At 39.4% G+C, this 23,387-nt stretch overlaps 1 protein-coding gene across 1 annotated transcript in view; it reads left to right on the top strand.

Annotated features, from left to right (window-relative positions):
• The window catches only part of kirrel1b (kirre like nephrin family adhesion molecule 1b), a 68,103-nt gene extending 45,583 nt beyond the window's left edge, over positions 1 to 22,520 (top strand). Inside the window, exons 3-15 of the mRNA XM_062429047.1 lie at positions 4,001 to 4,150; positions 5,283 to 5,440; positions 8,402 to 8,552; positions 9,186 to 9,291; positions 10,087 to 10,235; positions 10,674 to 10,801; positions 11,267 to 11,393; positions 13,325 to 13,425; positions 16,223 to 16,439; positions 18,026 to 18,133; positions 20,051 to 20,178; positions 20,878 to 20,952; positions 21,879 to 22,520. Of these exons, the coding sequence (XP_062285031.1) occupies positions 4,001 to 4,150; positions 5,283 to 5,440; positions 8,402 to 8,552; positions 9,186 to 9,291; positions 10,087 to 10,235; positions 10,674 to 10,801; positions 11,267 to 11,393; positions 13,325 to 13,425; positions 16,223 to 16,439; positions 18,026 to 18,133; positions 20,051 to 20,178; positions 20,878 to 20,952; positions 21,879 to 22,490 (2,210 nt within the window). The 3' untranslated portion in view covers positions 22,491 to 22,520. The remainder of the gene's footprint in view (positions 1 to 4,000; positions 4,151 to 5,282; positions 5,441 to 8,401; positions 8,553 to 9,185; positions 9,292 to 10,086; positions 10,236 to 10,673; positions 10,802 to 11,266; positions 11,394 to 13,324; positions 13,426 to 16,222; positions 16,440 to 18,025; positions 18,134 to 20,050; positions 20,179 to 20,877; positions 20,953 to 21,878) is intronic.
• The last annotated feature ends 867 nt before the right edge of the window (positions 22,521 to 23,387 follow it).

Here is a 23,387-nt window from a genome sequence, read left to right as displayed (position 1 = left end):
TTATTCTTTGGTAATATATTTCAAGAATGAACCAATCTCTCGGACTTGTAAGTGTTGAACAGTGTTGAACGACGGGTCTGCCTCTGCAATAGCATTGAGAAGCTTCATTTAAATGTGAAGTACTTTAACTTAAATACTGCTTTTATCAATTCTAAAATAAATATGTAATCAGACATGTTTAACAACACAGACATTTTGAATACTAATGTGTAAGATCTGTCTTTTTTTAAAATTGGGTTTTAAGTCTTCATCCAACAACATCTTTGATGTTTGTTTTTCAGACTTTATGGTGGTAGTGTTTGAGTGCTGATGACACAAGAACACGAACAAGGACTCAGACTTAAATATTATGCCAAATGCTTATTTTTGTTGTGTTAATTTCAAACATGTCACTGCAGCTGCAAAGGCTGTTATTTCTTCATGTTTTCACAAGAAAAACGTACTAGACAAGCCCTGCATTACCTGCCTGAATCCTTATTTTCATTCAGTGATAAAGGGTAAAAAAAAAATCCACATTTATTTACATAATAAAATGTCACAGATATTTACTTTACCGAGCAATATATTACCGTACACAACATAATAACAGAAAAATACAAGTACATTAGCACTCACATACTTTATGCCCTTTAAGCTCTAAACCACACACTTCTCATCATAGTGTAAATTTATCCCCAGAGAATGACAAATACTGTACAGCACACAAACACTTCACATACACACCCACACACACACATTCAGTTAACTCGACACGCAAACAAAACAGAGACACATACACACTGTCACACAAGTGATAATCTGACATGTGATGTGAATCTTGTGTTCAACTCAATTTAATTTCCAGGTTCAGTAAAGGTCAGCATGTCTCTGTCTTTTTTTACACACACTCATGCAGGCACGCACACACACACGCGCACACACACCCTTTATTTCCTGCTCCTCGGTCTTTCCAAACCAGTTCTATCACCGCTTACTTTTATTTCCTAGATCCCCTCCATTGCTTTTCATTTCTCTTCCTCTGCTTTCCACTCTCCTTCGCTCATGCCTTCCTCCTCCCTCCTCCTCTCTGTCGGTAATGCTCTCTTTGTCCTTGCAGCCTCTTTGCAAGCTTACTTCCAGTGACAAACACGCCAGCGTTTGATCAACACGTTGTCCTCTTTGTCTCTTTTTCTCAGCTTTTCTTCCATCCATCATCACCTTCCATCCATTTTTTATCTTTAAATTGCTTGTGCTGCCAGTCCTCCCTTCATCCATGACATATAGTCCCTCATTCTTCTTCTTCTTCTCTTGTTTATATTGTGTTCAGTAAGTCATTTCAGAATATTGAAAACTCTATAGGTTGTGCATAGTTGCTACCAAAATTATTTTCTATTTAAAGGTGCAGTGTGTAGAATTTAGTGGCATTTACTAGAACAGACTTGGCAGAAATGGAATATAATATCCATAAGTCTGTTTTCATTAGTGTAATATCCCATGAAAATAAGAATCATTATGTTTTCGTTACCTTAGAATGAGCCCTTTATATCTACCTAAGGAGCAGGTCTCCTTCCATGGGGCCTACCATGTTGCACCGCCATGTTTCTACAGAAGCCCAGAATGGACAAACCAAACACTGGCTCTAGATAGGAACTTTTGCATTTTTTTGTGAGTTTCATGGCTACTATAGGTTATCCTATGCAGGTGGAAGGGGAGGGGGAGGGGAGGGATGGAGAATTCAGTTTGTTGTAATCTGCAACCTCACTGGCAGATGCCACAACATCCTATACACTGGTTTTTTAATGAATATAGAAATAATGTTAATGTATACCCATCTAATGAGGTATGGTATGTATGAGATATAAGAGGTGTTGTTCAATTCCCTTTGTGATTTTCATGCTGCTGTTAATGACAGTGTAGGCGTGCAGATTGTACAGTAAAATAACACCTGCAGTTTGCACACACACAGTAGGTATGTGTTCATCCATCGCCTAAAAGAGCTTCTCAATATAATATAAATAATATAAATATAAAGAAAACCCTTTAATGTGATCATGATCTATGTGTAGTCACATGTGTGTATCATGTTTACGTGCGTCAACGCTAATTAGTGAAAGACAATGCTCTCACCACCTGCAGGCATCAGTGGTGGCAGTTTATTGTTCGTCCTCAACCTCCTCCTCCTTCTTCTTCTCCTTCTCCTTCTCCCTGGGGAGCTTTCACCTCTGTGGTTGCTATGCTGCGAGGTGCTGGAGTGGATGATGTAATCTCCACTAATACTTTTGTCCCCCACCCCATCCACCCCCACCCTCCTCCTCTCCGCACCCGGACTGCCTGCCTGCCTGCCTCCCTGCCTGCCTGCGTGCCTCCCTGCCTCCCTGCCTGCCTTTGCCATCTGAATCCATGATGTCATGTTAGGATTGGGCACGGAGGATCAATGAGTGCCCCCTAGTGGGACGTCACGCTCAATTATGTCTTTGTCTGGGAGGCGAGGGTTCAAACAGAGAGAATAGGGGGGTATTGAAATAGGAACGGCACTGCCTGTAGTTGTGCAGTTTGTGTATCATACAGGAATTGATGTGGCATCATTGTATGTGTGGCGATGTTTGATGAGTGTTCATGCAAAAGCCCTTCAGCTGTTTATCTGACTGTGTTACTGTACCGCTGTGTTTGTTTATGTGTGTACTCCTCCATGGATTACCTTCTCCTGTGTTGTTTGTGTAAGAGACATACTTTCATGATCTCTAGATATGCATGGTAGTTTTAAAACCCTGCAAACAGGGTTTTAAAACTACCTAAAAAGAAATGCTGTATATTGAGATTTTTTTTTTTTAAAAGTTTGGACATTTTCATATGAATAGAGATCCTGTTTGCTACTCTATTGTCTCTGATTGATGCAATGCAATTCAGCTTTAGTTTTTCAATTTCATAAGAGGTTTTACATTTGCTTTGTCTTGCAAACAAGTCAGATATGTCGGTCCTCTGGTGCGTAGAAAAGGATGGGACAGACACACAGTTGTTAACATTAAAGAAAATAAAATAATGAGTTGAGTTATTGTGAAACAGCTTTCTGCTTCTTGTTACATAAACTGTATGACACACATTTTGATAGCTTGCAATTGAAAGGGTTGTTTCCCCAAAATTACTAAGTACAGTAAATATATAACCTCATTTACCTCTTGTTGCATCCACCCATGCAGATAGTTCTGGTTTTATTGGTGGAGGTTTTTCAGATTTAAAATGTCGATGATATTTTGTTTTAGCTGTTCACATCATTGAACATTCAACAGTATCACCTCTTTACAGCAAAAGTTCCCCAGTTACTCTAAATAATCAATAGAACATTCATAAAGAAAGGCCAACATTAAAACTGTTCACAGTATGTTCTGTGGATTATTCATTATGGTGAATTGACACTTAAAATTCACAAAATTCCTTTCCAATTAAAATGATCTGTATTGTTTCCAGTCTAGAGGTGAAATATTGTCAGTGAAGCTGTTTCTAACCCTAATCCTAACCCTAACCCCAAACTTAAAACTATACATTATTCATATATAAAAAAATGCAATATGGGAAACAATTCCAGCTTAATAAAGTCATCCTGAACACACTTAATTTGTAGTTTTGTCTAGTTCAATTTTCATCACACCGAAATTAAAACTTCTATTCCAAAACCTCTAAATTATTATTTTTGTACAGTACTGTACCTGAAGCTCATCACTCAGTGTTTCTAAAATAAAGATGATATTATTCTCAGACACAGATCTTTTGTGAAGGCAGTGCTATTATGATGACTCACTGCTGTAATAGTAGTCTGTAATGTGCCAGCAATCTTTTTTAAAACAGTAGGTCATGTTTTCCACGTGGTAAACGTATTTTTCCGACCTGCAAATAAACCCTGGTATGATGCATGACTTACAGTAGAGCTGAACCAGAAAGTCTAACAAATGCATGAATCACACAAGTATCATACTATTTCATTTGGCATCTGTTTAACTGTAAACCTGTTGTGTGTCTCCTACAGCTTGGCCCAGGTATCGGATACAGAGGGCTCTGGACATCGGCCAGTACAACTTGGAGATCTCCAACTCCGAGCTTACCGATGACTCTTTGTATGAGTGTCAGGCCACGGAGGCCGCACTCCGCTCCAGGAGGGCCAAACTCAATGTACTTGGTAAGTGGACTACAGCTGCAGACACAGAGGGGTCATCTTTCACCCGATATATATTTCAGATTTCTTTTTTTTACCAGTTCAGTTTGAGCAAACAATCTTCCGCAGTGGCTGGAGATGATTATGAAATCAAAGCTGACGCTTGTGTCCTTGTAAACAGCAGGTTGCCTGATTTGAGAGAATGAGCTACACACACACAGAGGCACCTTTACAGTCAAAATGAATTGTTTGGTTGAAATCTCATGATCAATTAAGACACGCAGATGTTAATTTTCATAGCTAATTCAACTGGCTCTACTCTACTGACTTTATTCGAAGCGTCATTCTTGCAGTAATCTTTGTCTTTCCCCATCTGTTTCTATTAGATAAATTACTGTACTGTGCAGTATTCATGGTGTTTGTTCATTTTGGAGCTGTACTTTTGCCCTAAATGTTGCAACAAACACACTAGAGGATCAGAAGGTACAAGAATGCAACGACCCCCGCAACATTAGAGGCAGAGAAATTTGTGTTTAAAAGTTACAAATCCAAATGTTCCTCACAGTTTTGGGGGGAACTGCATGTGGGGATGTAAATGAGAAACACCCTCCACTCAAAAACAAGACTATTCATCTCCTGTGCTCTTTGCTTATGTAGAATCTTTCAAAGCAAATTTTTAGTAATGGACAAAAACACTTAAATAAAGATGTATGGGGTGTTTAAAAGGCCAAATCATATATATTTCATTATTTAAGCTCTTTTACATGTACAGTAACTAGAGTAATCCATACAGTAACATAGGATTTATTTCCCAGATCTTTAAAATTAGACACAAAAAAGGTCAAACACCAATAATTTAATGAGGGAAATGCTGGATAGCAGATTTGGATATTACAACACCATAGTGAAGGCTTTATCCAGACTCCCCACAAATCAGGATAGTTTTACTATAGTACTAACTGTGCTTTTATCACCATAGTGTGAAACACAGCCCTGTTATTAGTCTAATGGTAGTGTGTTTTTGAGAGAATCTAAAGGGTCTGAAATGGTGTTTTTTTAGACTAAGTAGTAGATTTTCTCATGAGTTCACATCAGTTCTCAACATCACGATAAAGGCAGAAACATAAATGAATGTTTTTGTGTGTCCGTCCTCCAGTCCCCCCCGAGGACCCGGTGGTCGAGGGAACCCCGGAGCTCCTGCTCATGGCTGGGACTCCGTACAACCTGACCTGTGTGACCCGCGGGGCCAAGCCTGCAGCGCACATCCAGTGGACCAAGGACGGAGTCGCTGTGGAGGGGGCCTACCAGTCCACGGTGAGTCACACACACATGCACACATGCAGCTAATAGCAAACACGTGCACAATCCAAGAGTCACGCAACATAAAACACACATAAAGCCATATTAGTTCTCTAAATGAGATCTGTATCTCATGAGCCTAATGGAGGCTTAAGGGGTTTGTAGCAGAAATTCTAGTACAATAGGAGTACAATGTGTTCCTCGGTAGGAGCCCGATGTGTTTGTTTGTTTGCTTATATGCTTTTTGCCACGGGCACTGTGAGGGGGAATTACTGTATGCACACCTCAGGAGTCCTGCATTAGAGAAATACAGTGTGCGGTGCAGTTAGCATAACGTACAGACAAACAAAGTCAATGCACAACCTCATTTCTTGATTGACAAAATGATCACACCTTTGCATAAATGAAACCAGCAAGTATTTGTGCTAGAAATGATGCTTTTTTTTCATGATTACAAAGTGCGGATCCTCACCAGCTAACAAGATGGCTTAATGTGCACTGAACCCCATAGGAGACGTTAGCTATTTGTGAACCATTTGGTGCAGTGCTTTCAAAAGTGGAAAAACCAACAGGGTACAATCATTGAAATGATCACTCCATCACTTCTAAACTACAATTTGCCAGTTTTGTGAAATGTTCTAACATTTCTGACAAAGCGATTTCTGCTTGGTTTAAAAAAAAGGCCACTCAGCTACAGCTTGATCGTATATCGGAAAACTAATGTCAAATGAAAAAAAAACCCCCAAAAAACCCATCATGTCCTGACAAAGACCTGACTTGTGTCTAAATGTGGTCATTTGAGAAAAATTGTGGCTTTGGAGTTAGTGTGCAGGCGTTAAAACTGGAATGTTATGCCAAAATGAGCTACGTCAAATCAGAACATGTCAAAATTGAATTTCCCAGCCTAGCATTTCATCCATGTGTCATTTAATAAACATACGCAGTCACATGATAAATGAAATGTGCTGCACTCTCTGAAAGCCAAAAATGGAAGATTTATTATATAAAATCTAAGTCATGACAGTTTAGTCTTACATCTTTCATCAGATGACTGAATGTCACAAGACCAAAATATGAGTGTCACGCTTTTCATTTATCTGTCCCACATACACCTCTCTCACCTGAGCGCAGTGTGTTGTTTCAGACACAGTTTTATGCCTATTTTTTTTAAATTCCTGTGTGTTTTATTTGTTGTTTATCTTTGATTTATTTATTGATTTTTTGTGTACCTGTGAGGCTCTTTCTGACTGTTAACTGTGAAAGGTGCCGTATAAGTAAACTTTACTTACTGACTACACTCAGTCAGATGTGAAATGTTTTATTAGCTGTTTTACCACATTTATGAAAGTTTTTGTGCATGAAATCTCAGTAATTATCTTCATTTCGTTGGTTTTAAAGCAGAATATAAGACAATCAGTTTCAGAGTCAGATAGAAACTACTAATACTTTCATGTTTTTTGACATTGTATGCACTTTTAGGATTTCAGCAAACTCTGTAAACATGAAAAAATGATCACCTGCACCCAAACCACGAATCCACCAATCATTGCTTTCTTCTATAGCCTTGCATCTATGTGTGATGTACATTATCTCACTCCCTTAGTAAGCTTCATATTCACATTTTCAACCTCTCACACTGAAGAACTGAAGACTCACACACACACACACACACACACACACACACACACACACACACACACACACACGTACGTACACTATAAATGCAGCAACTGTACTAGGTGACATTTGCACACACACGGTCATGTATTTTGCACTTTTTCACCCACATTCACACTCTCCTCACGCTCCCATATATTCTCCTACACACATGAAATTATGCCCGCAAGCATACACACACACACACACACACACACACACACACACACACACACACACACACACACACACACACACACACACACATAGACACACACTCACATATGCACACTCATGCTTTCATATGCACGCAGAAGCAGCAGCAAACACTGACTCACACACTCAAACACAGATGTTTTTACATCTCTTGCAGCCAGTTTTATGCCCCCCACACATTCTCATACATATTACATGCTGCTCTTATGTTACTGAGTTACTGACCACGCATTTACACCATTGTGAAGGCTGTACACACTTTTTTGACAGATTTTGTAGTTGCATCGCAAAAACACCTCTTCAATCAAACAAGAATGGATATTTTGTTCTTCTTCTGCAGAGGATATTTTCTACCTCATGTGTATGGTTTAAACTAAGGATTATTTCCACTTTTGAGTAATCTATCAATTATTTTCCAATCAATAAAGTAATCCTTTGGTTTGAAAATTATAAACAAGTTACATTAGAAGAAGAAAATATACAAATCCTCAAATTTGAGAGGCTGGAACCTTTATACATTTGGTAATTTTACTCAAAATTGTTGTTTGAGTTTCTCTGACTCATGAATGAACTACACTTTCAACACTTCTATGTTTCTTTCCAGCTTTCGTTTAAGTTCTGGGCTCTTATTTAATGCAAAGCCCAACGCTATCATGAAATCAAATTGCTGAAGTTAATTGAACAAACATTTTGTATAACGTTACTTTCCTTTACATTAACATAACTATTTTGAATTATGAGGATAAAGAACAAGAATGTGGTTTTCCATAAGATGTCTCATGTTGAAATCCTCCTTTCAGTCTTCAACTTGCACCATCTCTCCACATGTTGATGCTTGTGCTTTTTCTACCTTCAATTTTCTATTTATTTTATTTATTTAATTCTCTTGGCTCACTTAATAACCCTCCTATGTTTCTCTCCCTTCTTTTTTCCTTCCTCTCTATTTTTTCTCCCACGATACTCTTTGCTATCTCCTTTTTTCATCCTTTTCTTCTTCCACGGTGCTCCTCCTCTTTTTCTTTGATCTTTCTCCGTTGGCTCCTCTCCCTTAATTCAACCCACCACTCTTCCCACAAACCCCCTCTCCTCTCCCCTCTCTCATAGGAGGTGCTGCCGGACAGGAAGAGAGTGACGACCAGGAGCTACCTGCCACTCACGCCGGTCGACACTGACAGCAACAGCAACTTCACCTGTGTTGCCAGCAACCCGGCAGTGCCGATGGGCAAACGAGCCACTGTTACCCTCAACGTCCACCGTATGTTGCTTTTTTCTCCTCTGTTAGGGTGTAAATGTTTGTAGGTGGGATTCAGGAGGGGGAAGCTGTTTTACTCTTGACATGCAGCGAAATCACTCTATAATTTTAATCAGCTGCCCTTACATTTGTCAACTTGGGCAGCCTCTATTTTTCATCGTTCTAAACCCTGGACTGGTTCCACATTTGATTTATCTGTTGTCACTGATTTGGCACAGATTTTGAGGCCTATAATTTTCACCTAAAGTTGATTTTTCTTCAACATCTGGAAAACTGGAAACCCTTGTTCTAAATGGTTTTTAGTTGTATCCCTCAGGAAATAAATGGCTGCTAACAAAGAAACTGTATTTTGAATTTTCAATCAAGATGATTGATGTGTTTTTCTTACCCACTGTAGTTACTAATTACTGGGAGAAAAACTGCAGTAACAGTCGATGTCGAACCAGTGGTGCTTAAGGGCAGTGACTGTACAGAAGTGCGGCTTTGGAACACAAGACGTTATTGTGACTTTCATACGTTGTGTGACTTATTTGTGTGGGAATCAATCTTAATGCTGATTGCCACAGCTGAAACACTCCAGGCTGCCATTCAGTTTATCTTGAGTTAAACACTGCATATGTATGTTTTCCTGTGCAGATCCTCCTACAGTGACCCTGTCCATCGAGCCTCGTTCTGTGCTGGAGGGCGAGAGAGTCACCTTTACCTGCCAGGCCACAGCTAACCCACCCATCATGGGCTTCAGGTTTGGAGGAAATCTTACTAGAATTTCACCCGAGTTTACTTTTTTTTTTTAAATCTAGAAATATATATAATATGCTAACTTCAAATAAGCAAAATGTTATAATATAATATAATAAAATCACTTTACCTGCATTGTTGCAGTTCAAGGTGTGATGGACTTGATGCTGGCTCTGCAGTGCAACATCAAGAGCCAGATTGCAAATCTGTTAAATGCCAATAGGTTTTCTTTTGTCTATTCTAATCTGCTTGTAACCACCCTCTGTAGGCAATTGTAATGTCTGCTTGCAGAACAGAATTGATGAAAATATTGAACATTTGCACAATTAAGCATAGACTTTTATCCTAAGTGACAGTACTGAAGCACTGAAATGGCTCTATGCTGTGCTTGAACACCATACTTTTTAATCTGAGGTTGAGACTCCACTAGAGGGTCCCAATATGGGACCTCTGCCAAGTACTTAGTCACTAAGCCTATTGAGTGTACATTAAAATGTCATCTAATCGCAGATGTGCAATATGGTTATATGATTTTGAGTTAGATATCTGGCAAGGTACAGTAAAGATGATAGATGAAGGGAAATGTATTTCTCTAACTTACAATCATTCCCCTCAGGCTCTGACAGAAATGTTTTATTAATGTTAATTTAATAGCATTAACTGATAATGTACAAAAAACACACATTTGGATCATTATCAAAAACCCATTATGTTTTCAAGATATCCAGGTGACAACTTAACATAACAATGATTTTTGATGTTTGATAAGTTGTTAAATGGTGAAGTGTTTCTCTGTCAGGTGGGCTAAAGGTGGCGTGCTGCTGGAGGGAGCCAGGGAGAGTGTGTTTGTCACCACGGCAGATCACTCCTTCTTCACCGAGCCTGTGTCCTGTCAGGTTTTCAACGCTGTGGGGAACACCAACGTCAGCATCCTGGTGGACGTCCACTGTGAGTAGAGCAAAACATTCCTGACTCATCTTCAGTATTAATCTATTATCTATTAATGTCAGCTCAGTTACGCTTTATTGGCATGACATTTTGATTAACAAACTAAAAACTAAAAACATGTTGCCAAACCATCAAGATAAACAGAGCAAGGTGAAAAACACAGAAAGAAGTTAAATAATAAGGCTAGAAATAAGAATCATGAAAGGAAAGAAGAAAAATGTTTATTATAGTAAAATAAATAAAGAATAAAGACAGTTGTGTGATATAAAAATTACTAAAGAGAATTTGAATGAACACTTATTTAATTCTATTTAAAGGGGAAGACTGGAACTTGGGAGTAAATTTGTGGAAACTGTTTAAAAACTCTGTTTTCTAAGGCAAAGGCTTTGGTGATCATTAAGTCTGATTTCCGGCATTGTAACTCTCTCTGTCTATCAGTTGGTCCCATCCTGGTGGTGGAGCCCAGACCAGTTACGGTGGACGCGGACGCTGACGTCACTCTGAACTGCAAGTGGTCTGGAAACCCTCCTCTCACCCTCACCTGGACCAAGAAGGGCTCCAGTATGGTGAGAACAAACCATCAAAACTTACTATGACCTTTGAGATTTGAAGGTACTGTCTTATTATTGTTCTATTTTTTTGGTAGCATTTCAGATTTGATCATCTATACAGAAAGAAAGTGATCCTGACCCCATTCTTGTATAGACCTACGAGCAAATCCTCCAGAAAAACCCACATTAACGTCTAAGACCCAGACTTCATAAATGTTTGCTTAGTTGTAAAGCAAGCGGTTAGTAGTAAGGCTCCGTCTCCATATCTTAAATCTTTAATTCATGCCTAACAAGTTAAGAAAAGCTCCAGTGAAAAAACTAATGGAGCCTGGTGAGTAAATCAACATGTTTTATGAATTAAATATAGATCTTCCTCCCTCCCTCTTCTCCCCGCCTGTCTATCTCTGCTCTCAACCTCATGAACCTATCCTGTTTTTTTCTATGCATACTCATCTACTGTACTTGTGTATATGTTTGCAGGTGCTCAGCAACAACAACCAGCTGTACTTGAAGTCAGTGAGCCAAGCTGATGCAGGCCAGTATGTCTGCAAGGCCATCGTACCCCGGATTGGTGTGGGAGAGACCGAGGTTACACTCACTGTCAATGGTCAGTTATTTTCTACCTAATCTGCTATTTATAACAGTGCTGATATTGGCAAAAATTAATTAAATCATACAATGCGTAGGACAGACCCTCCTACGCACAGTCATATTCTGTTTCTGTTTTAAACATGGAAGAAAAAGAATAAAATGAGGGGGACCTACATGATGTACATCATTTATGAGCTACATGGGCCTCATACTTATGTTGACCTAGCCTGATTCATTCCAGTTGAAGCACGACCTAAAGGACCAGTGTGTCTGACTAAGTGGCATCTAGCAGTGAGGTTTCAGATTGCAATCAACTAAATAACCCTCCTTCCACTTCCAATGAAGTAGGAGAACCTACGATGGCTGCGAAACTCAGAAAAAAATACTAAAGGCCCTCTCTAGTCCATTGTGGTTTGCTCATTCTAGGAAACCAAAGAAACATGGCAGTGCAACATGGCGGGCTCTGTGGAAGGGCACCTGATCCCTATGTAGATATAAAGGGTTCTTTCTAAGGTAACAAAAACACTTCTTAGTTTCATGGGATTATACACTAATGAAAACATACTTACGATATGATATTCCATTTCAACCAAGCCTGTTCTATTAGATGCTATTACGTTCTACACACTGCACCTTTAAATCAGCCCAAAGACAATATTTCAATGTTAAAACTCTCTTTCAGAGAGTCCAGCAATTACCTAATAGATCAAAACCGACCTGAAAAGAACACAGTGACAAGTAGCAAGTTCACAAATGTTCCTCTAATCTTAGCCAGCTGACTAAGTGCCCAGTCAGACTAGAAAGTGTGACAGCAAAATCCATTGGCTCGTCTTCACAAAATGTGCTGGAAGTGTGGAGATGTAATGACTACTTGCACTCTCGTTTGCTACCTGGACAGTAAATTACCACAGATAATTCAAAGGAATGTATTTGTACTATCCAGTCCTGTCCTCTGTCTCTACTGACTGGAAACTATGCCTCGGAGCTGTTTATTCTACGAAAGAGCCGTGTTACGTAACATTGTGTGGATCCGCACAGCTAATAGCTTCGTCCAATTTCAGCTCTCCAAGTGGTTTTATACAGAATTTAATGCGAGGGGTTAACAGTGGCATAGTTTTTACTTCATGGTTCAGTATCAGATGTCATTCAGTGAAAAAACACCCACAGTAATCGTGTAATTGCATTATTTTTTATTCCCTTTGTTATATGGAGTGACGGTGAGCTATACATGTAACTTAAGTGACATTAGGCAACTTATATTTCAGTTTGTCTCTCTGCTAAATTGAGGGTTGTGCAATTGCTGTGTTTAAATTCTTTCATTCACTGATAGAGAGCGAGAATTGCAGCGAGCAGTCTGGCAGGATGTGTCTAACCTTTTTTCAACTTCCTTAATGTTTTTTTAACTATTAATTATCTCCACTGGCATTGGAAATTTGTAGGAGAAAACACACAATCAGTCTAAGCTGACGAATCACAGTTCTTGCAGCTTTCACTGGTAGCCCCATTTGGGGTGTAAAATGAACCCACACATACCAGCATGTTGATTTAAGAAACACATTTTGAGTTGTTATTTCTGTAAATTGACTTATAGCAACCTGAGCAACAATGTCAGTGTCATTCATGGTTATCTTATTTTTATTTGGTATTTATATCCTGGTTTATGCACATGGAAATTATTCTTAATTCTGGCTTAGTTGTTTTACCAACTGGGAAACGGACATTAATGAGCAATAACACCTCATTTGAAAAACTGAACCAGGCATTTACCAGGTTATAGTGTAACATTTTCCAGTCTTCTTACAAGTGGTCTCATTTTTATAGCAATCATCGTAAAGTCTATAGATTAAAAGCTACTGTGCCCCTCAAACCTTTTGATTTGTTGTTGTAATCCTCTTTTCTCACTTTGTCTTCTTTATCTCTCTCTCTTGTCTCGTCTGACTCGGCCAGGCCCCCCCATCATCTCCAGTGATTCGGTCCAGTACGCTGTCAGAGGAGAGAGAGGAGAGATCAAGTGCTACATTGCCAGCACCCCCCCACCTGATAAGATTGTAAGTCCATCCTTGGAAGTTGTAATCTGCTGCAGAGGTGCCTCGACCTTTTCAGATTGCATCTGCCTCAAACAGAAACCTGATCACAACTCCTCTGAAAACAAAATCATTTTAACTTTGTGTTTCCAGCCAATAATACTAACAAAGCAATTGGCATTGTTCTCCAACAGTGTCATGAGTATGTGAGAACGATCTGTTCCTGCTCTGTAGTGGAAGGCGTGACTCATCAAAAACAGCTGCTGTAGTGTTTGGCTGAAATGAATTAGGAGACACACAATACTGTACGCATGTTCCAGTAAAATGCTGGATTGCTACAGACTACAAGAAATCATGACAATAGAAAAACATTGCTCACTGTTTCCAGTCTTGCGACATTTTGGTTTTTTGTTTCACAACTTAGAGTGAAGGCTTACAGTTGCTGCTACATACAATAGTTAAATGAAATATTAAATTAAAAATGTGACCTAATTGTGGAAAACACAGATCCAGTTAATAACCGTAATCTAATCATCTAATTTGTGACCTGAAGGCTATCAGTCCCAGCTCTGTATGCAATATGAATTCATCACAACATTACTACCATCCATTGAGTTATCATGCATTTTAGTTATTGACGTGGCATTTATTTTATCTGGTACTCTGTCATTGTACCCTTTGGATAGATGCGTTATGGAACTGTTAAAATGGACATATCATGTTTTTTTTGGGATTTTCTGTCATCAACTTTCCCATTTAGCCCGTAGCTCCTCCAGCATGTGAAGGATGTAGATGAATGATTGTGATTTTTAAAGCTACACCTAAGACCAATTGTCATGATTGTCTCACATATAAACAAAGAAAAGGCCATATAAATACATAAATATTCTCCATATAGTTGCTTTAACAGTACATTTATTTACTTATTCATACCCTCACAATTTTAGTATGAGTTGGATCTATCCGACTCCAATTCAGGGAACCCTTTTAAAGCAGTAACCATCTTTTCTTAAAAAGAGGAAGCTTTCACACAGATTGCTTTACCAGAAAACTGTAATGGAATATCCTCCCGAATGTGCCATGACTGCAGAATTGTGTGCTGCTCTCTTATTCCTGCCTTTCCAAAAAGCAGCTGAGTGCAATACTTGATCAAACCGCAATTTAATATAAAGTGTCTGCGTGTTCTGTAAGAAATAAAACAAGTGGTACTGTATGCGATATAAACCGCAAAACCTACTAGAATTTTCACAAAGCATTGGCAGAAGCCAAAAAATTGAACTAAATTCAGTAACAACATTTGAGTTTGAAGGCTAGAATGAGCGAGGAAGAGAGTGTGGGGGTGAAATAGATTGAAATGAGAGAGAAAGCGGTGGAGAGAGAGTAAATTTCTGTACGTTTCAGCGTCAATTATCCAATTGTGCTGTGCCGACATGACAGAAATCTGAGCTTTTAGGAAGCTTCAGCCCCCTGCTGCACTGGCAGAGAGCTCAGAGCGTATAATGTGATATGACATTATAGTCTCGGCTTAATGCAGAGACACAAGGACTTATAAAATATGAAGTATGATGCTGTGTGTGTATGTGTGTTCAGTGTGTGAGTAAAAGAGACCCTGAAAGACAGACAGAGGGGGTGCAACAAAATTATTAGAAGAAATTAAAAAATTATGATAAAGAAAGAGAAGGATTGTGCAGACTGTGAGACACAGACAGATGCAAGATTTCTGCCTTACCCACTCTTGATCATGTTCTCCTTTTTATGTTTCCCCCCCCAAAAAAAACAGGTTAAAAGGTGCATTAGCCCAACATATGGATCTATGTATATTTGATATTGCCATGCTCTATATTTAATAACCTCAAATTTCTACATCAGCAGATTTTAAGTGGAAAAACCTGCTTGAGTTTTTATCGCTCAAGTACATTTGCTAAAACTGTGTGTGTGTGTGTGTGTGTGTGTGTGTGTGTGTGTGTGTGTGTGTGTGTGTGTGTGTGTGTGTGTGTGTGTGTGCATATTCTGGTTTATTTGTAAAGTAATTTTCTTTCTTTCCATGCCTCAAAATGTTTCTGCACACATTTTATTCAGCCCTGCACTGCACAAGGAGAACAAGCTAGTTAGCAAGTTGTGAGAATATCATTTGTTTGGCTTAAAATATGTTATTAAATATTTCCTGCCCCAGCTCGCTTTACTCTCTCTTAACCTCTCTTAACACCTTACTGAATGTTTATTTGTGACTGTGTTTATGTGTGTTTGTGTCTCTATGTGAGTCTATTGTAGTTAATGCTACTTAAGATAAGCTAAAGTGAAATTAGCATTATTGATCCCTGAGGGGAAATTGTGTGATTGCTGCAGTAAAGAGTGGAGTTTAGATAAAAATCAAACAAATTAAACGTATTAGAGATTATGTCCTCATCAAGCTAATACAGAGCTCCTATTGGTTTGAAGGACTTCCTGCTGTGTTGAGGAACAGAGTTATAGATTTACAGATATTTTAGTGGACAGATGTACCAAGCCTTTGATCTTAATCATAAATTGAACTACACCTGCTTAGTTATTTTAAGTAGCTATTAAGTAGCAGATCAAATAGATTTAACTTGAGAGCAAGTGCTACAAAGCAAAAGTGTAATGGCTTAACAACTTTGTCTCTGTTTTATTAGTCTTATTGCAGGGTGTACTGATAATCCCTCTCTATGCTCCTCTTTATCAGTAAACCAAAATGTCACTCATCAAAATGAGCCTTAATACATTATCGTCTACCCTCCAATACCTGCTGTCCACTGAACCACAGATTAGAAGACTAATAAACCTTCTGAAATGTGATTTTCAGGTTTGGGCATGGAAGGAGAACGTGTGGGAGAAGGAGAAAGGCACCCTGATGGAGCGGTACACCGTGGAACAGAGTAAACCTCCATCCCAGGGTGGAGCCGTCCTCTCCACGCTCACCATCAATAACGTCATGGAGTCCGACTTCCACTCACCGTACAACTGCACCGCTTGGAACTCCTTCGGACCCGGCACCATGATAATCACCCTGGAGGAGACAGGTACTGTACTGAAGGCATCATGTCATAGTTATATATTAGTTATAGAGCTAGTTCATGAGTGCAATTCATCATTAGTTGTTTTTTAGTTTAATTAGTTGATGACAGCAACGTCTATATAGTAAATAATATCAGTTGCACAGACTTCATGGGTTAAGGTCAATCAAAAATGGTTATTTTTGCATTATTGCCATTGATCTTAAGTGTTTATAGGGGAGTCTGCACTCAAAGGTGGAGTAAAAAGCCACCCGGGTCATGTAGTTTAAATACAAGGATAAGGGTGCCCGATTTTGGCAGTCTGTCCTGAAAGCCATTCTTAATGCACACATGGGTTAACAGTTTTGTAAATTAAAGGTATCCTATAGAAATTTTGATCATAAGTCGTGCTTTTGAGCAATTTTTTTAACATCATTCTCTGAAATCTTTTTGTATCCCATGTTCTATTCCTCCAAATTGCTTTCTTGGGGGCACACACCACATTTTTCTGTTGCAGCACTACAGTTGAAAAATTGAGGACACACAATTAGACAAACACAACTATGATATGAAAGGAACGTAATGCATATTGACATTTGGTGGCAGTAATGTGCTTTAGAAGGCAGCAATGTGCCAATAGGAGCAGAAAAAGCCAGGGAAAGTCTTTTCAAATATTTTATAAGATATAAACTCATCTTCACATGTTTGTTAGACCTTAAAGGCAATGTGTAGAGTATTTGACCACTGGTGGTACGATGAAGCTGTTCTAGCACACACACAAAAGGATGCACATATAAAAACCTGACCTTGTGGATGAAGTGATACACATTACCACAATTAATTTCACCCTATTCTACAGTTGGTGGTGTGGCAATAAATATAGCAATAGGCCAACAAAAGGCCGGAAACTGCTACATGAAACTAGCAAACATATGTGTAAACAATGCAGTTTTCAAACTACTGTAAAACTAAGCTTTGCAAATGTTTTATGAAAAAAAAATGCATCCAAAATGTTTGTTAGGCTTCAGTGACACACTTAATGTGTTTAAATAAGAATCACTGAATGAAAACAATATTGTGTTTTTTCTTGAATGAAATCTCCACAGTGTACCTTTAATGTGACCAAATGAGATGCTTTTCTCTCTCTTACAAACTGAAGTGCCTTTGAGAAATATTATTAAGCACTGGCCTCAGCTGGAGGGCAGAAGATAGATACAATACTGTAAGTCCATTCTGGATGGTTACGCATTTTATTTTGAGAGCTTGGTATGTCACATTACATTGGGAAAATGATTTCTTCATGCTCTGTCAGTCTTCTCTGGCGTTTATTCTTTTAGCTGTCAGATTTTGCAGGCTTCAGAAAATCTACCAAAACATCTTCTAGAGAGAGAGAGAGCTTGTTTTTTTCTTTACGTTTACACTAACAGTATTTTTATCCCTTGTCTGACTTGCATGCCTTATCAACATAACCAGCCCCTCAGAGATTCAATATTAAGCTAAAGTACACAACAGGATTTATGCTGAAAGAGACATAACATCCGTGTAGGGTTCTGTAACAATGAGGTACCAGCTGTCCCTCAACCCCGACCCTTCTCTGCTTATGTTTGTTTCAGATATTGTTCCAGTGGGAATTATCGCCGGTGGTACGGTGGGCTCCTCCATTCTGCTGCTGATGTTTCTACTGGCGCTCGCTTTCTTCCTCTACCGCCAACGCAAAGGCAGTGAGTGCACACAGTGGTTCTCTAATGTGTATGTTTGTAGTGGCGCGTGCACACACACACACACACACACACACACACACATGCTGCATGTGTCTGTCAGTCTTTCATCCACTCTCCCCCTCTGTCATTCTGCCATTCCACGTTTGAAGGAAGCAACATATGCCAGCCGTATAGCATTTTATTCAAATGAGATTAATGAATATTCATATAATATGGCAAACTGCCTTAAAACGCCCACTGTACGTTTCCCTTTTCATTCTACTGACATGAAATTGTATGATTATTTTTTTAATAAATCTTATTTATATGCCGCTCATATATTAGATAAAGTACAAAAATAACAGAGCAGAAAACAAGAGCGTTTAAAGGTGAATAGTATTTAAATTATGAATTCCTATATGTCATTTTTTAAAGCCTAAGGCAATCCAATTAGCATTTATGAACACAAACCACTCTTCCGCAAACCAGAGCGCTAAAGAACGTGTGGTGTTTAATTTTGAGGCACTTCATAGAAAATAAAGAATTGGGAAAGACAATGAAGGTGACTGACTGGCAGAGTCCCCAGAGGGGTTTTCTGAAGATAGGAGTATTTTTTTTTCTGGTTCGGAGCTGATTACAGTACATACTATAGAAAAGATGTTATTTGGAAAGAGAAACTCAAACAAACACTGTTGTAGCTTCGGATAAGCTGTTGCTCATTTGTTGGTGCAGATCAAGACTTCACAGATGCACAGCTTTACTTTTAAGGTTTCTGGTTGTGGAAGAGTTGCTCATGTTAATCAATAATATTTATTGCTTTGCTCTACAGATATTTGAATTCAACTGTTTGAGATTACACAAGGCAATTTTTATTTTATTTTTTAAAAATAGGAATATACCTGTCATATCAGCATAAAACCCCAAATGTTTACTCTATCACAGATTACGATCTTATTAACTCTAAATAAAACTCTCTACCCTCCTGAGTTTAGCCTTGTGTTGCTATAACCGTCATGTTAATGTTACGGCATTGGATTCAAACTTACAGTATGCTATCTTGAAAGTGTTCAGTTCTGCCCTAATATGATTTCTGGCAAGTATTTGAACACTGAGGTGGTGCACAGTTCATTTACGTTAATATTACATCATTTCTAGGTACTGAAGCCCTCACAGTACATTAACCCTAACCCTAACCCTAACCCTAACCCTAACCCTAACCCTAACCCTGCCATTCAATCACTGGCATCTAGTAACTATCCTGATGGCCTAAGATTTTCTTTGTAGAAACATTTGATTAGGGTTAGGGTTTTTTTTAAATTACCATTGAATTGTTTTAAATACACATCTGGGTTAATTCCAATCTACATATTGTCATTGACAAAGATCTGCTGCAAAACCTGCATCTCCACCATGTGAAGTTAAGCATATTTAAATAAATTAAGCATATTTAAATACATTAAGCCCATTTAAACTTGAATGTATTTATGGTCTATTTTGTATGTGTATATTGTGACATTGATAGCATATGATAGCCAGTGTGATGCAGTGGCTTGGAGCTCAAGACAAATTTCCCTTGTGGGACAATAAAGTAGCTCTTATCTTCTTGTACAACCCTAACAATAGCTAAGAAGTAATGTATGCCAAAAGAATGTGCAGTTTCATTTTACTATGGTGGATACTGAACTCGAAATTCACACTATTACTTCTTACTGCCTTTTGAAGCTGCCTGCATGCCAAATATCCTATTGCACTGATTTCTAAATAATCTATAGAAAATAAACAGAATAAGGCAGATGAAAGACCAAGCAAGTCAAGAGAAAACAAAATGAAATAGAATGAAATTGTTTCGTTGCTTTTTCAGACCCCGATGTTATAAATATCACTAATTTATCTTGACGTTGACCCAGAATATGACCGGAGGTTGTGTTCTTCTTCTAGGTCGCCGCGGTGTCACCCTTGGTAAACCAGATATCAAGGTAGAGACAGTCAACAAAGAGACCCACAGTCTGGAGGAGGAGGCGGCCAATGTCTCCACGGCAACCCGTATGGTCAAGGCCATGTACTCCGTGAGTAGACACCCATCTGAGTCACCGGAGGGCCAGGGAGAGGATGCGTATGGGTCAATGGCCTTAAATGTACAGAAACACTGACACAAAGGGCGACATGTCAGGAGAGGCTGACACGCACGCACATATTACACACATATTCAAACTTGAAACTAAGTGCACACAGAAAAACAGACGAGTTCATATGAAACTGCGCCTGCAAACCCACTTTTAAATACACATACAAAAAACTTTACAAACACACATATAAAGGGCGCATGCACATACACACAGATACACGATAAACTAAACCGACTTTGCAAACACACAAAAATGCACACACAACCACACATAATACTAATTCCCTAACATGATAAAGAATTTGCACTTGAAAAGACACAAATGGAGACATCCAAGCACACACTGCTTTAATGGTTGTGTTCCTTTTGAAAGAGTTCAGCGGTGGAAGTCCTGGAGAAACAAATCGACGAGGCTCCTTTGACGAGGTTTTAAAACTCGGCCCCAAACCCCTTTTTTCCAACAACTAATCGTTTCTCGTCTTACGCTCTCTTGGGATGAAAAAGCTGAAATTCTGTTTTCCTCTCCCCTCCCTCTCTTTCTTCTCCTTTCCTTTTCTCACCCTCCCTTCTTTCCGTGTGTGTGTTTTGTTGTTTGATGGTTTAGTTTCTGCCCTCTGTTTCCCTCTCTCCCTCCACTCAGCCGTTCAAAGACGACATGGACCTGAAGCAGGACATCAGGAGCGAGAGCGACACCCGAGAGGAGTACGAACTCAAGGTGAGATTGATTGTTGCTCACAGAGACATTTTGGCATTTTGACATCAGACTTACATTTCTGCAGCATCTGTAACATTATATCATGCATGGTGCACAGTTACCTCATTAGTCATTAACTTTATGATCAGAACATCCAAGGTTTTCTTTTCCACAGGTCAGGAAATTTGCACTTTGGTTAACTGCCTGGTTTTCATAACAACACCTCACTTCATTACTGAAGTTCCCATAAAGCAAATATTGGCAATTCCTTCTGTAAAATGTACTAAATCAGAGCATGAGGAAGAACCAAAGTACTCCAAAGCATGCTTAGGTCATGAAACATTCTTTATCATGGTGATAAGGAAAATACTTCATCGTTTCTCTGGCTCACACACACTGTATGCTTCATCACTCACACACCATTACATGTTTGGGCATAGCATGAACAATAACATGGCACCAACTGCACCCACATCACCAAGCATGCCAGCAAAGTGACAATGTGCAAACTATATGAGCAATGTGAACCAATTGAAATGAAGATGGCCGAGTCTCATCTTTAATGTCTGTTCTGATCCTGATTTTCATAATAGACTTTGATGAACCGTATTACATTTTCAGTCAGCTTTCACTTAATTTCCTTTTTAATTAATTACCTTTAGTTATCACTCTTTCATTTATTTACCTCTGTTTATTTTATAGGCTTTCCCATCTATTTTATTATAAAGCTAAAACACTACAATTTCCAGTCTTTCTTAATGATTGGCACCATTATAGAGTTACTATAATACCAGACTTACCAAAATACAGAACAAATGTCAGGTTGTCTTTACAACTTACCTCATCTTTTTAATAGTGTATTTCTAAGTGAATATTATTTTTGTTTCTTATATATTGCAGTAGAAACAATAGTTTTATAAGCATAATAATTTACCATGTGACCACAGGATCCAACCAACGGCTACTACAACGTCCGAGCCACCACCCATGAAGAAGCGCGCCCCCAGTCCCGTGCCATCCACTACCAAGGAGAGTTTCGCTCTCCGAACCCAAACAGCGGACCAGCCGGTGCCACGTCCAGCGGGCCTTCAACTGCCCCCAGCGGATCAGTCCCCCCCAGCGGAGTGCCAGGCTCCAGGGCAGGCTGCTACGACCCCCGTCCACCTTCCAGGATGTCCCATGCCACCTACGCCCAGTTCAACACCTTTACGAGGGCGGCACAGAGCCAGCAGGCACCTCCCAATCCAGCGCTTCAGTCACCAGGAGATTACTCTGGAGACTGTGGCCTGCTGGACAGCACAACACAGCTGGCCTATGACAACTACGGATACCCCTCCCAGTATCCCAGCTACCGCATGGGCTTTGCCCCACCCATAGAGGAAGGGCCAGCCTACGAGATGTATCCAACAGGACAGGGGACCGGGCAGGGGCCAGGGCCTGTACAACAAAGTCCTGAAACAGGGCTGGGGAAGTATGGAAGCTCTACTCGCTTTTCCTACTCGTCTCCGCCCTCTGACTATTCCCACAGACACACGCAGCGGATGCAAACTCATGTGTGAGATACACACTCTTGGACTTTCTTTTCACAGCAGCAGTACTTAATATACATACAAACAAAATACTTTGAAATTAGAAAAAAAAATCCCACCTTTCTATACATAAACATCCTGTTTTCTGTTTCCATAGCAACCAGTGCATGGTATTTGGTTCAGTTTCTGAACCGCTGACACCCCAACAATGAACAGCAGTTAGCAGCATCACATATAATATAGTTAGCAGCAATATAAATAACACATGCAAAGCGACACTCACACACATTTGCGCAGACCTTGTGTTGCGTTTATAATCCAACAAAAGCAACAGCGAGAGCCACAATCAAGAGAAGAGATACGAAACGAGAAGAGGAGCACTTTGAAGACAAAAAGAAGAATAGCGCCAAGAGCTTAAAGGAGGTGCAGAGAAAACGTTTTTCCTCCCTGCAAACCTCTTCTGGCTCTCGAACCATCTACCTGCCTCACATGTTCCTCCCATCCCATCTCTGTAAATACGTGCAAAAGGAGATTTTGGTCATTTTAAAGTTATTTCCTTGTACAAACCTATAGAGTGTGATGCAGTACGGTGATTTACAGCAAATCTCCCTGCAATTCACATGTTTTGCATTTTCTGACTTTCACATAGTGCAAAATTAAACACACACACACACACACACACACACACACACACACACACACATACACAGAGAGAGATTTTTGAAGACTTTATGTTTTCATGTATTGCAGTAATGCGGCAGCTTGGACTTTAAACATATATCTGGCACTTTTTGACCCTTTTTCCTCACTATAATCTGCCCAGTGGCCATTGCTTACAAGAGCTACCTTGATTTAAATGGGACAAAGCTTATTTAGGTGGTGCAGTGAGTGACCAGAGTGCCAACGAATATGTGCCAACACACAAAC

Source organism: Scomber scombrus, chromosome 11 (assembly GCF_963691925.1).
Source record: "Scomber scombrus chromosome 11, fScoSco1.1, whole genome shotgun sequence".
Classification (NCBI taxonomy): Eukaryota; Metazoa; Chordata; class Actinopteri; order Scombriformes; family Scombridae; genus Scomber; species Scomber scombrus.
The sequence above is the reverse complement of the archived record's forward strand: the minus strand, read 5'-3'. Positions and strand labels throughout refer to the sequence as shown.